Source organism: Cydia amplana, chromosome 21 (genome assembly GCF_948474715.1).
Source record: "Cydia amplana chromosome 21, ilCydAmpl1.1, whole genome shotgun sequence".
In the NCBI taxonomy this organism is placed as follows: Eukaryota; Metazoa; Arthropoda; class Insecta; order Lepidoptera; family Tortricidae; genus Cydia; species Cydia amplana.
This window is the reverse complement of record NC_086089.1, coordinates 12,504,239-12,521,939: the sequence shown is the minus strand read 5'-3', so window position 1 is coordinate 12,521,939 and position 17,701 is coordinate 12,504,239. Positions and strand designations below refer to the sequence as shown.

General features: G+C 39.4%; 1 protein-coding gene across 1 annotated transcript; it reads right to left on the bottom strand.

The window, feature by feature from the left end:
* Positions 1 to 3,323: 3,323 nt before the first annotated feature.
* Positions 3,324 to 4,199, bottom strand: LOC134658244 (uncharacterized). The gene has a single exon (XM_063513855.1). It carries the CDS (start codon positions 4,197 to 4,199, stop codon positions 3,324 to 3,326), a length of 876 nt encoding a protein of 291 aa, XP_063369925.1.
* Positions 4,200 to 17,701: the final 13,502 nt, after the last annotated feature.

Genomic DNA, 17,701 nt, shown 5'->3' with positions numbered 1-17,701 from the left:
GCGCAAAGCGACGTGCGTCTAGTATCGAGCGGTTAGATCGACTGACCCGCGGGGAGTGGCGGGCAGCGCTCGCGCAGCCGGTTGGGACTAGAACAAAGGATGACGTCCGGCGCTCTGTCTCCACTATACGTAACTACTATGTACGGATGTCGTCCGTCAATTACTACACGATATGAAACATACAATATATATAAAATAAAACTACACGCATTATAACATGTGACGTGGGCCCCCACATCACTCCCCTCCTGAGACCGTCACTACGGGCGATAATAGCATGGCCGACGTATTTCGCGACCTGACCTTGTTCTAGTTACCACTGGGTCCTTGGTCATGTTTACTCTAGTTTCATTAGAATGATTGTTGCTATCTATAATGTAGGCCGGTTTCAACCGATCTATTGATACAGAAACCTGTTTTCCTTTAATCATTAGTTTGAAAACCTTGGCGTCTCTTTCCAGTACTTGGTGCGGTCCGGTATATGCAGGTTGTAGTGCGCCGCGCAATGCGTCTTCCCTCAGGAATACGTGGCTGCACGTGGCTAAGTCTTTAAAAACAAAAATTGACTTATTATCATGGCGTGCGGCTGGCAATGGTCGAAGTCTTTTAGTCGACTGGCGAAGGCGAGCCATGTAATCAGAAATATCCGTAGTTCCTGGCATATGTGGCTCAAAGAACTCGCCTGGTAATCGTAAAGTTTCGCCATATACTATTTCGGCTGACGATGCCTGTAGATCTTCCTTGTATGCACTTCGGACACCCAGAAGGACCAGCGGTAACGACTCTGTCCATTTTTCTGCTGAGTGACAGGTGATTGCTGCCTTGAGTTGTCTATGCAATCTCTCCACGAGGCCGTTGCACGCCGGATGATACGCCGTGGTTGTCTTGTGTTGAAATCCGGATATTTGGGCAAGATGCTTAAACAAAGACGATTCGAATTGGCGGCCACGGTCCGTGACTATTTCTTCAGGACATCCGAACCTCGAGATCCATGTGGAAAGTAGGGCCTTGGCTACGGTCTCTGCAGTTGCATCTGTTATTGGTACTGCCTCGGGCCACCTCGTGAACCTATCTACGGCAGTAAGGCAGTATCGAAATCCTTCTGAAGGTGGTAGTGGCCCTACGAGGTCTATGTGGACGTGTCTGAATCTAGCGCGTGGTAGTTGGAATGTTCCTATAGGTGAGGAGACGTGTCGCGATATCTTGGAGCGTTGGCAGGGCAGGCAGCACCGTGACCATTCTCGGCAATCCTTCCTCATTTCAGGCCATACGAAGCGTTCTGCTACTAACTTTACTGAAGCATTAGCCCCTGGGTGGCTCAGACTGTGAAGGCTGTTAAAAATCTGTCGTCTAAAGATCTTCGGCACGTACGGTCTCGGCTTTGTCATACTAGTATCGCAATACAGTTCGGCGTGTGTTCCAGGAAGCTTGGTTTTTGTGAGTCGTAATGACGTGGTACGCTGCAAGAGCTGGGCCAGTTCCGGGTCTTCGGCCTGGCTTTTGGCCAACTGCTCAAGGTTCACTGGCGATGAAATCTCCTCGATACGGGATAAGGTATCGGCTACGACATTATCTGTACCAGCTATATGTCGAATATCCGTGGTGAATTGCGATATATAGTCAAGATGGCGATATTGGCGAGGTGGGCACTTCTCCTTGCGATTGTGAAACGCGAATGTTAGGGGTTTGTGGTCGGTATAAATGGTGAAATTACGTGCTTCGACCATGTGTCTAAAGTATTTCACAGCTTCATAAATCGCTAGCAACTCTCTATCGTATGGTGAATATTTTTGTTGCGCCGGGCTGAGTTTCCTTGAAAAGAATGCCAATGGCTGCCAAGAACTATCCTTAAATTGCTGTAAGACCGCTCCGACAGCTGTATCGGATGCGTCACATGCCAATCCGAGCTTTGCGTCGCAGTCCGGGTGAGCCAGTAACGCAGCCTGGCAAAGACTCTGTTTGCAGTCATTAAAAGCTTGTAGTGCTCTGCCCGTGATGTCCACAGGGTGTGAGCCTTTTACTGGGCCAACCAAGAGGGAGTTAAGTGGCGCTTGAACTTGAGCCGCCCTGGGAATGAAGCGTCTGTAAAAGTTCAGCATTCCTAAAAATCTTCTTAGCCCCTTAACGTTCTTCGGTACTGGGAAGCTGGAAATGGCTTCGACCTTGTCGGTCAGGGGTTTGGTTCCTCTAGCTGTTATAGAATAGCCCAAGAAGTTTATCTCTGACACGCCGAAGATACATTTCGATGTATTTATCAGCATGCCATACTCAGACAGTCTCTTAAAGATCTCGCGAAGGTGTGTTTCGTGCTCTTCGCTGTTTCTTGAGAAGATGAGAAAATCATCGAGGTAGGCGTAACAATTGTCCAATCCTCGCGTCATTTCATCTACAAATCTCTGGAAAGTTTGCCCTGCGTTTCGTAATCCGAACGTCATATACGGGAATTCAAATAGTCCGAACGGTGTGGTGATGGCGGTTTTCGGTATGTCTTCGGGGCTGACCGGTATCTGGTTATACGCCTTTACGAGGTCTAACTTCGAGAATATCTTGCATCCGGTAATGTTATGTGCGAAGTCATGTATGTGGCGTATAGGGTACCGGTCCGGTATGGTTTTTGCGTTCAGCATCCGGTAATCCCCACAAGGTCTCCAACCGTTTTCCTTCTTGGGCGCGAGATGAAGGGGAGATGACCATGGACTTTGTGACGGCCGTGCAGTCCTTTAACATGGCTTCAAACTCTTTCTTTGCTATCTGCAGCTTATCGGGTGCTAGCCTACGTGGGGAGGCCGAGACTGGAGGCCCGGGGATGGTTTTGATAAAATGCACTGTATTGTGTTTTGGTTCTCGCTGTACGCCTGATGGTCGTGTTATCTCCGGGAATTGTTTCAGTATGTCGTGGTATTTGCTGTCACCGCCTACTACCTTAATCGAAGATAGATTGCTAGATGAACTTGGTAACACCCCCGTGACATGCAATGAGGTTGTGCCGTCGACTAAACGCTGAAGTCGAATGTCGACTAAGAGGTTATAATGACCTAAGAAGTCGGCACCGATGATGGCTTTAGTCACGTCGGCAACGACAAATCGCCAAGAGTAATCTCGGCGAAGGCCCAAGTCCAGAGTAAGGTGGACGTAACCGTACGTGTGTATTATGGATTCATTAGCTGCGGTCAGCTGGAAATCTGTCTTTGGCCGGCGTTGTTTGAGTGCAGAATGCGGGAACACACAGAGGTCACTGCCAGTATCAATGAGGAATTGTGTCTTCAATTTACGATCTGTTACAAACAAGCGGCTAGAAGCTTTGGGACAATCATTGGCCGCCATTACTGATTGCCCGAGGAGTTTTCCGACCCGAAATCACAAGGTTTGATGCATTTGGTAGCTCTTCTCCCGTATTTAGCGTGAAACCAGCAAACTGGGAACTTGCGGTAGCTGGAGTTAGATCGTTGTCCTGACCGGCTACGGGATGGTTGATAAGATTGCGAGCGGCGTGGGGAGCGGTTGTTGCGATCCAGCTTCATGTGCATTGTTTGCAGTTGCTTTTTCAGTTCGGCTACCTCGTTGGCTAAAGATTCCATGTGAGATCCAGGTACGGACGTAGATGTGGAGGCTACTTGAGCTTGAGGCGAAGTCGCCAAATCTTTTATCCTATCTGCCCGTTCAGCGAGCACTTCCAAGCTGGTATCAGGTTGTCCTGCGATAAAGGTCTGGATATTCATAGGAAGACGCGTTGTCCACAGGGTTTTTATAAAATCTTCAGGCAAAGTTGGGCCTCCCAGGCTTTTTAGGTGCCGCAATAATTGCGACGGCTTTCGGTCTCCAAGCTCTTCGTGCATAACCATCTGTAGTTGCTTCTTTTCCTTTGAAGCCGTGAGTCGTTTGATTAATTCCGCTTTTAATTTGTCATACTTTTCCGTGGCAGGGGGGGAGATGACAATGTCTTTCACTTCTTTTAGGTACTGTTGATCTAGTTGGCTTATGACGTAATTGAATTTTGTCACGTCCTGTGTAATATTTCCAACGTGAAATTGCCCTTCTATCTGGGCAAACCAGATCTCCGGCTCCTCCGGCCAAAATGGTGGTACCTTGACGCTGACCCGGCAAATCTCGGATGAGTCAGTGGAAACGCGCAAAGTCGCCCGCTTGGTACGCAGCTCACCGCCATCGCGTTTTCTTGATTCAGACTCGCTATCAGACATATTCCGGGTTATTCACTGTGTTCCGTTTAAATGCTTTCGTGTCCGACGGGGTCACCAGTGTGGCACTTACTTTGTTACGTTTAGCGGGAACTGTCCGTGGCGCTTTAAATCAAAGTCAGCGATACACAACACAACTGTTTATTAGCACAAGCACAGAAGAAAGTCAGCACACAAGCATAGAAGGTGAAAGGAACACAAAACAAGCAAAGCAAGATAGAATAGCGAAAGGGTTTCGGAGCGCAAAGCGACGTGCGTCTAGTATCGAGCGGTTAGATCGACTGACCCGCGGGGAGTGGCGGGCAGCGCTCGCGCAGCCGGTTGGGACTAGAACAAAGGATGACGTCCGGCGCTCTGTCTCCACTATACGTAACTACTATGTACGGATGTCGTCCGTCAATTACTACACGATATGAAACATACAATATATATAAAATAAAACTACACGCATTATAACATGTGACGTGGGCCCCCACATATTTTGTGCAATAAAGTTTAAATAAAATAAATAAATAACAATACAGAAGTATTAGATTTGGTAGGGGAAAAGAGATCTGCTGAGAACAATTGAAAACAGAAGGGGAAATAATAATGTTCACCTGATACGGCACGATACTTACATGAAGACTATAATTGAAGGAAGAATAGAAAAAAAATCGGCCAAGTGCGAGTCGGACTCGCACACGGAGGGTTCCGCACCATCAACAAAAAATAGAGCAAAACAAGCAAAAAAACGGTCACCCATCCAAGTACTGACCCCGCCCGACGTTGCTTAACTTCGGTCAAAAATCACGTTTGTTGTATGGGAGCCCCACTCAAATCTTTATTTTATTCTATTTTTAGTATTTGTTGTTATAGCGGCAACAGAAATACATCATCTGTGAAAATTTCAATTGTCTAGCTATCACGATACTGAGATACAGCCTGGTGACAGACGGACGGACGGACGGACGGACGGACGGACAGCGGAGTCTTAGTAATAGGGTCCCGTTTTTACCCTTTGGGTACGGAACCCTAAAAAGAGAAAGGCCGAGGAAGAGCCTCTGGCAGAGGAAGACCGAGACGTGCGTTTTTGGACCAGGACAAAAAGAAAATGAACGTCGTTATTACGTATCAGGAGCTCAAAAAAATAATTAGCACTTACGATACACTATGTGATCTCATATATGTTATGTAATTCTGGAAAAACTATTGTAGTACTTAGTTTGTTATTTATTTATAAGATTGCTGCGCCCTAGCAGGGTCCATATTATGTATAGGTAGGTAGGTACCTAATATTATGTAATATGTATGCAATATATAGCCGTGTGGTGGCCGGCTTTAGAATAGCGCCAACCCTCACATAGGATAAGGGTGTCGTACGAGGTGACTAAGTCCACAAACGAAGCAAGAAAGTATTTCGTTACAGGGGAGATGGTCGTCCTCTTAGCATTGGTTTGCAATCCATCTAGGAGAAGGATACTCCAAAATAAAACCCGGAATGGAGTTTCCGTAAGGCGCGAGTAGGGTCCAAATAAGCGGCAGATTCCTGCAGCTGACCTGTCTCCACACGTATTGGCTCGCCTTTCCTGTGGGATAAGACAGTGAAGCCGAGAGGGTAATGCAGGTGCTGGGCATCCCTGCGTTTCCTTAATTTCGTCCCAGGCGGTGTAATAGGATATTTCTCCGGTTTTACACCATAAATCGTCTGCATTACACGCTAAGGCCAATGATGTATGCAATAAATGCTTTTGACTTTTGACAGTGGCAGAAAGACGAACGGAATCCACCGTCAAAACCCAGGCTCTTAAGAATTATGACGATGATAATGATGACCATCCAACAAATATATCACAAAAAACAGTGTATTGTTTTCCTAACAGCTAAAAATCAACAGCTCAAATTTTTCTTTTGATTTCGAGAACATACGTAATAATACGAATATTTCCCTTTCTTTGATGTCTTCGTATTTTCCCAAATTGGACCAAATTAAAGTTAAACCAGCAAAGGGCTCCAGTTCCTTTAGTGTCCTTTATGCACAGATCACCCGCCACTAGATGTAACATTTATATCTATTAAGGCGGTATTTAGGAATTGGTTGGCGATTTAGAAGTTATATATAAGAAGGAAATTAATATAACACGGTTATTTTTTGACGGCGAAACTTGAATTGTGGTTGGCTCGTAACAGTCGCAACACAGATGACATTTAAGAGGTCGTCGTCATATACAGGGTGCTTCCTGTAACAGGAGCAATAAATTAAACTGTAGGCTGTACTCCTCAAACTGACCAACATTTGTTCAGCAACTTTTGAAAATTATGAATCCTTTAGACTTCCTCTTTTTCATACAAAATAAATATTGCCTTCAATGTACGCTGACATCAGTGTATTTGACGTTGCTTGTCACGCTTTAAACATAACAAAATTTGCAATACAATGCGTCTTAGAATAAACTTTAAAGTGTAATAACAATCAAAACATGAGTTATTTTTAAAAGTTGCTGAACAAATGTTGGTCAGTTTGAGGAGTACAGCCTACAGTTTAATTTATTGCTCCTGTTACAGGAAGCACCCTGTATGTAGGACTACTGGTAATTAAAATGAGAAATAAGAATGTCTGTGGGCTCATTTTTAGGGTTCCATACCCAAAGGTAAAAATGGGACCCTATTACTAAGACTCCTATGTCCGTCTGTCTGTCTGTCATATCTCATGATTCTCATGAACCGTGATAGCAAGTCGTTGAAATTTTCACAGATGATGTAATTCTGTTGCCGCTATAACAACATATACTAAAAACAGAATAAAATAAATATTTCATTGGGGCTCCTATACAACAAACGTGATTTTTTGCCGTTTTTTTGCGTAAATGTACGGAACCCTTTGCGCGCGAATCCGACTCGATCTTGGCCGAGTTTTTAACTTTTTATTTGACTAAATTCGCACCCGTCCGTCTGTGCTGTTTTATGTTAGATCTACGGGATGAAGTTTGTGCCAAGTATAATATAATATACGTTCTATTTCAGTCGGCCCGTGACGCGCACACCTGCGCCCTAATAGAGCTATAACAGAGATGTATAAGATTTATTATAATAGACAGTTACGATTATATATTTCAGTTTGTGCGCACAATATCGTCTCGACACTATTGTATCATAATGTAAGTAGTAAAAAAAAAGCGGCCAAGTGCGAGTCGGACTCGCCCATGAAGGGTTCCGTATTTAGGGGATTTATGACGTATTAAAAAAAAACTACTTACTACTATTTTCGGTGGAAGTTTGTATGGTAATGTACCTACATGATATTTTTTTTAGTTTTATCATTCTCTTATTTTAGAAGTTACAGGGGGGGACACATTTTACCACTTTGGAAGTGTCTCTCGCGCAAACTATTCAGTTTAGAAAAAAAAGATATTAGAAACCTCAATATCATTTTTGAAGACCTATGGATAGGATAGATACACCACACGTATGGGTTTGATGAAAAAAACAAATTTAGACAGACAGACAGACATGACGAATCCATAAGGGTTCGGTTTTTTGCCATTTGGCTACGGAACCCTAAACCGGCTAGGTGCGAGTCGGACTCGCCCATCGAAAGTTCTGTACAAATTTAACTAAGTTTTTTTTTGTTTTTGACAAATTTATAGTTTTCAGATTTTTCCCTGTTTGTAGTGTAAGCCCATATTACTTGCCAAGTTTTATAGTTTTAGGTCAACGGGAAGTACCCTATCAATTTTGATACCCTTGACAGTGTCGAATTTACGTTTTTTCAATTCAATTATTTATTTAATTCAAATCCAGAGAGTAATTTTAAAATTGGTTGTACTAACAATAGGTATGGAACCTATTGTTAGTACAACCAATTTTAAAATTACTTAAGGTTAATGACATTAAAATGACAAAATAATAATAAAAAGCCTATCTACAAATAAGATAAAAAGCGTTGCGTCGAAAAAGTTTTTTGCGGCATAAACGGCCGTATCTTTTTTTACGTTTTTTTAACTCGGAAGTTTGATTTTTTCACAGCTTCTAGGGACAGTAGGGACTATAGGCCTGAGTATATGGTTTTAATTTATACTCGATACATCCACGCGGTCCCGAGATACACTGCCGTATTCGAACTTCAAGATATTCACAAGAGACGACACGTACTAGATCCATTCTAGATACGTTGTAGTTTAGATTTCAACTAGTTCTCTTTTGCAGCGCAATTCGGGCAACCAATGTCACTTTTACGATAGATCGTGGTAGATATCCATTAGGTGTGAATTAGATTTCTAAGTAATATTTTGTGGAAATCGTTCAAGAGTATCTCCAGAATCGAGAAAAGTCAAATTTGACAGATTACATCTTAAACATATCGTTATCGTATCTTGGCGATCTCTAAACGATATCTAATAGTTGTCTATTACAAAATCCGAATCGAGCCCAAAGGGTCTTGACAGACTGACGGACGGACGGACGGACGGACAACAAAGTGATCCTATAAGGGTTCCGTTGTTTCCTTTTGAGGTACCTATGGAACCCTATAACAAGTAAATATTAAATATGCGCTATGATACAGTGCACCGGGCCGAAGCTTCCCAATTAGCGTTTGTTTACGGTGTATATACAGCGTGTGCATGTTTCACGGTGTATATACAGCGTGTCCCGCTAACGAGTGCCTGAACTGTGCCGGTGTATATCAATAGGCTTTGTTTGGATGGGGTTTAATCTGGCTAGGTTAGGGTAGGTTTTATGAATGAATGAATGAATTTATTTCAGGACAAGTACCATAGTATGTTAGTAACAAGATAAATACCTATATTCATATTCATATTTATGTACCTATATTCATAGAATTAGACCACGATAAGTCTGCATCAGTAATTTTGATACTCTAGACTGTGCAAGTTTTATATTAAACGTCAAACTTCTATTATATTATGATGTATAAATAATAGCACAGTATGTGCTGTCAAAATCGTTGTTATGCAACTGTATTGAAGATAGCGTCGGTCACCTTGACATTTATTTAATAATCTTTATTTAATAGAGTTCTTTTGATTGTTAGGATTGAAACATGGAAATCCGCAAGTTTGCCGGAATTGAATCCGATCGATTGAATACCTAATTGGCCGATGTCGGAAATTGTTTAAACTTCATCGGCGACAGAGACAGATACACATAAGGACTGACAAGTCGCCAGTCGAGTCTTATAAGGAATATAATGCAAAACTTTGCGTAGTGGGCGCCACTAGCACAGACAGCAAACAAACCGCCTTGATCCGTCAATGTCATAATTATTCGTAACAAATAATATGTGAAAACATGTCAAAAACTGTTTACGGCATATGTTACTCTATGGTTTACGGTTTTTGCTAGTGCTGCACTCTGGCGGCAGAACATTGTAGTAATACCTCCCTATTGAAACGTTACTGAAAATGACCACCCGCGTGACGTCGATTTATACGAAACTAATTGTCCGTCAGATTAAGAAAATTCTTACAAATAATTATTTAGATTAAGTATTAGCACAATTAATCATCAAAATGGACCAAACTAACCAAATTCACAATTAACTTGGCGATTCTTTTAACTGCCCACCAACCAACGTACCAACCTAGACGGCAAAAAGTGGTTAATTTATACTCCACGGACAGCAATAGACCCACTGATTAACAGTCCGCCGGACGGTATTGGCCTGTCAGTTAGAACAACATTTTGACAGTTCCGAACAACTGACTAGCCGATTCCGTCCGGTGGACTGTTAATCAGTGGGCCCCTTTAATATGACGCGCTCGACGAAACTACAAGAATCCCCTCTTGGGCTCCCCTGCCAATAGATAATTGATTACTTTTAGCCGTCACTATCTTATTTGAAGCTGACTGTACCATCGCGTACTGACAGTTTGTAAACCTTATTACAAAAGGCATAAGGTCCACCGATGGACAGTTAGGGCTCATTTAGACAGTGCGAGAACTCGTATGCGAGTTTCATTACATTACGTTATTTGATCGGTTGGCTGAATTGTTGTAACCTCAATGGTCCGCAATGTAATTAAAATCGCATGCGAGTTCTCGCGCCGTCTAAATGAGCCCTTAAGAGTGAGTTGCTGTGGGTCTCTATTGTTTCCCAAAAAGTTTTAAGTCATAATGTATTGTTTGCCCGCATTTTCGTTAGTCATAATTGATTTGGTTCAGAAATGCGTCACTTTTCAGGATTGCCATAAAACAAACCTAACCTAACCTTACGAAAATTCTGAAAAGTTAACGGTTTCAGTTTTATGACTAATGATAATATGATGAATAATACATTATGTTTATGGGAAACAAAGTGAAACGTGTTGCTGTTGGTACAAAGAAAACAACTCAAGTTTGTGTCTGTAGTGGGTAGTGGGTACTGGGTAGACAGTCTTAAATATGAACTTGTCCCTGGTGACGCTAATTTTACAATAAATCGATTTTAATTAAGTTTTGGCTGTTTCCTAACAGCCATTTGTGGCCACTGAACTTGAATTTGCAATTAGTCTATAAATACGTATACAAGAATGGCTATAAATACCTATACAAGAAGAGCTGTTTGTTGGTGCATATATTTTTCGTTTAAACAATTTTTCTATGCATAGGTATATTATTAGCGATATTATTTTCAGGAAATAAAGATACCAGTTGGATATCGTAGTAGTTAATAAATAAACAAATAAATGTACAATATTGTCTCAAATAAATGTACAATATTGTCTCAAAACTATTGTCCCGTGTCAATATTAGAATCATAGCAATTTAAAAAACCGAACACGTTCTACGCCTCCGGCCTACAAAGTTTGTAGCGGCCGAGGTGTCGCGAGGCCTGAAAACATTAGCGAGTATGACACGAAGGATTATTCTCTCAAAACTTACCGAGCCTTTCCTAGGACTCGCTTGAAAGTTTGATATGAAACAGCTTTATTTAAATTTCATAATGTCCGTGCATTTAAATATCTTCATCTTGGAATTATAAAATCTGGATGGTGCGGCCGACCGCAGTGAAGCTATTTTACTGTGCCTTTTGGACATATTCCGTGCCAATTTAATTTTTAACAAGCAGAAACGTCTGCGACCGATGCTATTAAGCTTAGAATAAATTTTAAAAGTCCCAGAGGCCGTGAGTTCAATTCTCACCCAAGACAGTATCTTTTTTCACTTTTAAAATTTATAATTATGTATATTCCGTGCCATATTTGTGTTTTTGTGTTTATACAATAAAGAGTTTATGCATAGGTACATATATTATTTGTTTATGCTGTATCGCTCTTTAACCTCAAAAGGTTACAAAGACGCCAATGACCGATACGTATATCCGCACCGTAGGTTCAACGCCAAAGACCGATTAATCGGTCACAGACCACAGAGCAACATCGACCTACGTGCATATACATAAAGTTCAACTTCAGTTTTGACACTTCAATGATGTGGCGTCTGAGTGACAGCTTTTGTGTTTGACACGGCGTGGAAGAGGTTATTAAGATTATCGTATTTGACTGAACGTTAGCGATTGTTACGCGTTGTTAGCGATAGCGTTGGTGATCGAGATGTTTGTGGATTCGTTTTTTGACACCGCCGGTGAAAAGAAATACAGCACATTACCGCTGTATCAGATTGCTCGATTTTTTGAGTGATAAATAAAAAAATCAAGTTTTTAAGACGTCAGCAGCGCTATCATGGTCGCATTTTTATCACATGTCATGTCATGCGTTACTTTCGCATTTATATACTTGTTAGAAAGTGACAGGCATGATGACAAATGATAAAAAACCGACTATCTTAGCCCTACAGGTATATTTTATTATGCAGACGGCTCTCGTAATGTCTCTCCGGTGCTTAACCTTAATTCGTGTCTTAGAGCGCCATCTAGTGCTTAAGCGGTGAAGTTGTGTCATTTGGCCGCATAGCTAATGTGTGTTACAGTATGGTATTAATTCATACTAATCTCGAATTAACCGGAAATGTTAATAAACGCACTAACAACCCTTCTGGTGTTGCGGGTGTCCATGGGCGGCGGTAATCGCTTACCATCAGGTGATACGTCTGCTCGTTTGCCTCCTATATAATTTTTTTTTGTCCCTATCAAGTATTAAGTTCGAATCGCCATTTATCTACATCCATATCATAATCTCCCTATAATATATTCAGGAACGATAATAATAAAATATTAAGGAGTTAATACTATAATAATATATCAGTTTACCTTAAAGTATTGATAACTGATGCTTTAATTACATGAATAAAGCAATTTGACCTCTATTACATCACCGAAATGACGATTTATTCGATCGACGCGTATGATTCTTTTATGATACTAGCGAAGTGAGTTCCACCCTCGTAAATTCAATCTCAAAAAATAAAAATAATTAATGCTTTTCATTATGTACCAGTCACATAAACTACTATAATAGAACAGTTTCACCAGTTTCAGAACAAAACAACCGATATATAACATAAGAGACACTGCACATTCAACCGGAATTCCGAACAGCACAGCAACACGATACTGAAACTTAGATTAAGTTGAATTAAGTTCCGCGACATGGAAATGGCGTGTTAACGGCAATACTTGAACACCTGTACGGCTACCACCAGTTTGGCACTGACATAAACGCCATCGAGGACGTAATTTACTTTCTATGCATCTCGCTCGTACTCGCATATTAGCGCGAGCGAGATGTATAGAAAGTAAATTACGTTCTCGATCGCGTATATGTCAGTTTTGACACTGTCAGTGACTCATGGTACGGGCTCAGGGATCGGATACCGGTATTTTTTGTATGGGAATGAAAACGGTATTTTTTCGTTATTTGCTAATTATATCATTTTTAATTGGGCAATCTAATAATACGAAATCGTTACCTAAACACACAAATAAATCCTACATTTCGGGTATAAAATAATTCGATTATATTAGATTATATTTTAGTCTTTCTATTCTGTATCAAATCACAATATAAAAGATCATATTTTAAAAATTCGAATTTATCTGAGCCTAAAAATAATATTTTGGCAGACACAAAGGCGCGAACGAGAATAGTATTTTAAGCTTATTATTTGTACTTTTACCCGTTGCTAAAAGAACAGAACAGTGTATTATTATGAACGCTATTATTGCTTCATATTTATACTTATGGCTTTTTAGGGTTCCGTAGCCAAATGGCAAAAAACGGAACCCTTATAGATTCGTCATGTCTGTCTGTCTGTCCGTCTGTCCGTCTGTCTGTCCGTCCGTATGTCACAGCCACTTTTCTCCGAAACTATAAGAACTATACTGTTGAAACTTGGTAAGTAGATGTATTCTGTGAACCGAATTAAGATTTTCACACAAAAATAGAAAATAAAACAATAAATTTTTGGGGTTCCCCATACTTCGAACTGAAACTCAAAAATTTTTTTTTCATCAAACCCATACGTGTGGGGTATCTATGGATAGGTCTTCAAAAATGATATTGAGGTTTCTAATATCATTTTTTTCTAAACTGAATAGTTTGCGCGAGAGACACTTCCAAAGTGGTAAAATGTGTGTCCCCCCCCCTGTAACTTCTAAAATAAGAGAATGATAAAACTAAAAAAAATATATGATGTACATTATACCATGTAAACTTCCACCGAAAATTGGTTTGAACGAGATCTAGTAAGTAGTTTTTTTTATACGTCTTAAATCGCTTAAATACGGAACCCTTCATGGGCGAGTCCGACTCGCACTTGGCCGCTTTTTAAATTAACTGTCTGTTCAAAGAGACGATTTATTCGAAAGATAAATATTTTGGGACATAATAGGCTTTTACTCGACTACGGAGACTTATTACTGTTGTTTAATGAACTCTTTGTAGTTTTAAGATGATAGTGTACAGTCGCCATCAAATATATCGGAGCGGCCATGGTGCTCACAAATATCTAAACACGCCTCTATTGTCAAGGCGTTAGAGTGTGTGTTCAGATATTTGTGAACACCTTGTCCGCTCCGATATATCTGATGGCGACTGTACGACCGCTTCTCCATACAAACGTAGTCGCCTTTTTCATACCAACGCGAGGAAAACACCAACTGTAAAACATTACAAACTAAATTCAAATGAACGTTATGAAATATGTATCACTCAAAATCAACCCACACCCAAATTATATTAGGCAACATGAGGAAACAACATTTGCAACATTTGCGTCACATGTGGATAAAATGCAACTTTCTAATCAGTTTCCGAAGTACTAAGTGCCGTTACGAGGGTGTGTTGAAAATGTTTTAACTTTTACACAATTTAATGTATATTTACCATAGCTCCTACGTCGGACTTTTTTAATTTTTTGTTTCGCTAGCTAGATTTTTATTTATTTCACAACTAGCGACCCGCGCCGGCTTCGCACGAGTTAACTAATTATACATAAACCTTCCTCTTAAACCACTCTATCTAATAAAAAAAACCGCATCAAAATTCGTTGCGTATTTTTAAAGATCTAAGCATACATAGAGACACACAGCGGGAAGCGACTTTGATTTATACTATGTATTTCACAATAATGTTCAATATCATAATTATTAGCCTTATCTTGACCTGGCTAAAAGAGGAAACTGTAGCCAGAATACCCCCTAATTAGTAACTAATGTTTCCTCCTACAACGGAACCCGGATTGCGCTAAGCCGCCAGATGCTCCCGTGATTGCTTTTCTAACAATAGATGTTGATTGCAGAAATAAATAATGCTATACAATGTTTGGAAGATGTGTTAGTTGTGTATAATTAATTTTACTCCCATTAATTACTACGGAGAGCGGACGTTTCAATATTTGGCACCTAAAATATTTAATACACTTCCAGAAAAACTATTTGCTAAAGATATAAGCAGGCATCGGAGTTTTTGTCGCATGGTAAGACTAATAGCAAGCTATGGAGTCGACATTTGCCATAAATGTAAACTCTTATTCATACTCATACTCATTTATTTAATTTATCTTAAAATGCCTTTAGAGCGGTCGGTCGTGTATATTATCTTAGTCGAATTATATAAAAAAATATTTTTCTATTACATTATGAATTCATAACTTCAACTATTTTAACATACAACTATACAAACTACATCGCTGCGAAAGACCTAATGTCATGTAGGTACTGACCGCTGATAAAATTGATTAGTATTTGTCATGTGTCAATCACTGGTGATTGCAAACGTAGTAGTTATTTATATCTGTATGTGGTAAATACGTTGAGGAATATTCCATAATTAATTATTATGCCTAACCCAGAAATAGCTGCAATTTTGGCATGGATAGAGCCATACAACGATTTACAATATGACTATGAAAAATCTGCTATAGTGTGCTTGAGTTGTGAAGTACAACTCACCCAATTGTAACATACATTTATTGCAACAAATGAGGTTTAATAAATTAAACTGATATACGTAGTAACTATTTAGTAATCTGTTCTCATATTAAATAAAATTAATCATGAGTATGAGTATGAATAAGAGTTTACATTTATGGCAAATGTCGACTCCATAGCTTGCTATTAGTCTTACCATGCGACAAAAACTCCGATGCCTGGATATAAGCCCACATACCTTTAAAAAATGTGTTAAAAAATATTTAATAGATATTTGCCCACAGGAGCAGTAGAGAGGGGTCAACTTATTATGGAAACATATAAAAGTGGATCCGTCTTTGCTGGCCCTGAAGGCCTAATAAAATATTTAGATTTAAATTTGCATGCTTAGTTATTAAGTTAAAATAATACAGCATGTTTATAAATATTTAACTGACACAAAAATGTAAATCAAGAGCTTTACTAACTGCCATCAAACTGTTTCGCAGTTTGGCAGTCCTATTTCAATGTAACACCTATGTACTGTGTCTTATGAAAAAATATAATAATAATAAGTAGTCGTATTTTTTATTGTTTTGTAAGTGTTTTTATATGTTACTTTTATATTCATATTATAAATAACCTAATCTAAGAAATCAAATGAATAACAATATGAATAAAGGATAATAAGTATATAACCCCGTTATCAATATTGGGATTCATTGAAAATAAGGCTAGCCAAAATGTCTACCGTAGAGAACGCTAAGTTCGTCCGAGTAAAATATTAAAATAGTAATTTTATATAGTGCCCTTACTATCTAAAATTACTATTTTAATATTTTCTCCGATAAGAAAATGTGCTGGCTCCTATTTCACCAAAGTGACAGGTGCGACAATTGTCGACATCACTGCTGCTGACGTCACAGGCCTCCATAGGCTACGGTAACCGCTTACCATCGGACGGGCGGTGTGCTTGTTTGCCACCAACATATTCATTTAAAAAAACTACATTATATCGCCAATAAATAAGTACTTATTTTGCGAAGCTAATGACAATTGTCACAAAAAACACGACAATTGTCACGAAATTCCGACACAGAACTCATTTTCTGTCAAGAATTACCGAAAGTTCTATTAAATCGTGTGACAATTGTCATCATCATCATCATAAACTTCGAAAGAGAAATACCTGTTTTTTGCCGATGTAATAAAGTTTTTTTAAATAATACATATATAGTCCTCCTCATCGTTTTCGATGACGGCGACCCCAAATAAACATGAATGATGAAACAATGATGGTGGCAAACAGGAATACGGCCCGCCCAATGGTAAGCGGTAATCGTAGCTCATGAATGCCTGTGACGCCAGCAACAGTGATGTTTTACAATTGTCGCACCTGTCGCCGTGGTGAAATAGGGGCCTGGTGTCAGCGGCTCTTCTCAGTTGGTTAGTTTTAGAAATGTAGTACTTAGTAGCGACAGTTTCTGGCAATGTTGACAAGATACTTTGGATTTGCAATTTTTCACATTATATATATTTTATTTATTTATTTCATAGACACAACCATCGTCACATCGTTATGTTTCGAATACCCATTAAACTGACGATATGAAAAGAGCTGCAATAATAATTTAAAGTCAAAACAGAATAAAGTTCTATAATAACTTATAATATCGCCACGCGTACGTTGATTTTTAGTTATTTTTTTACTTTTAAAATTAACAAGTATTGTAATTGAAATTTTATTGTTTAATACATTTAAGCTATGTACAGCACATTAAGTCATTATAATAACTTATATCTTATATACTTAACTAAAATGTTATTTTTCCGGGCATTTACACAATACGTAACTAATACTAACAAAAATCATATTCAGTACACATAAAAAGTGCTATTACAAATATATTAATATTATATTAGTATTGTATTTTAAACTCAAAAGTAACTAGCGGCTCATAAGATACGCCTTACTTACGTTATGTGTATTTTGAAATATTTATACCTTATAGTTTTTGAGAAAAATTGTGTGACATGCTTACAGACAGACGGATGGCTATAACGAAACTATAAGCCTTCCGTTTTTTGCAATTAGGGCTCCGGAACCCTAAAATCCACCAATAAATAAAAATATAACCACATGGGTTTTATAAATCTATATATTTTGAAGTCAGTTTAAAACCGAGTTTTATGATTATACATAAAATCGTTTATCTAC

Bases quoted from the DNA above. Each gene is read 5' to 3' on its own strand.
- LOC134658244 (XM_063513855.1), bottom strand. From the start codon at position 4,199: ATGTCTGATAGCGAGTCTGAATCAAGAAAACGCGATGGCGGTGAGCTG.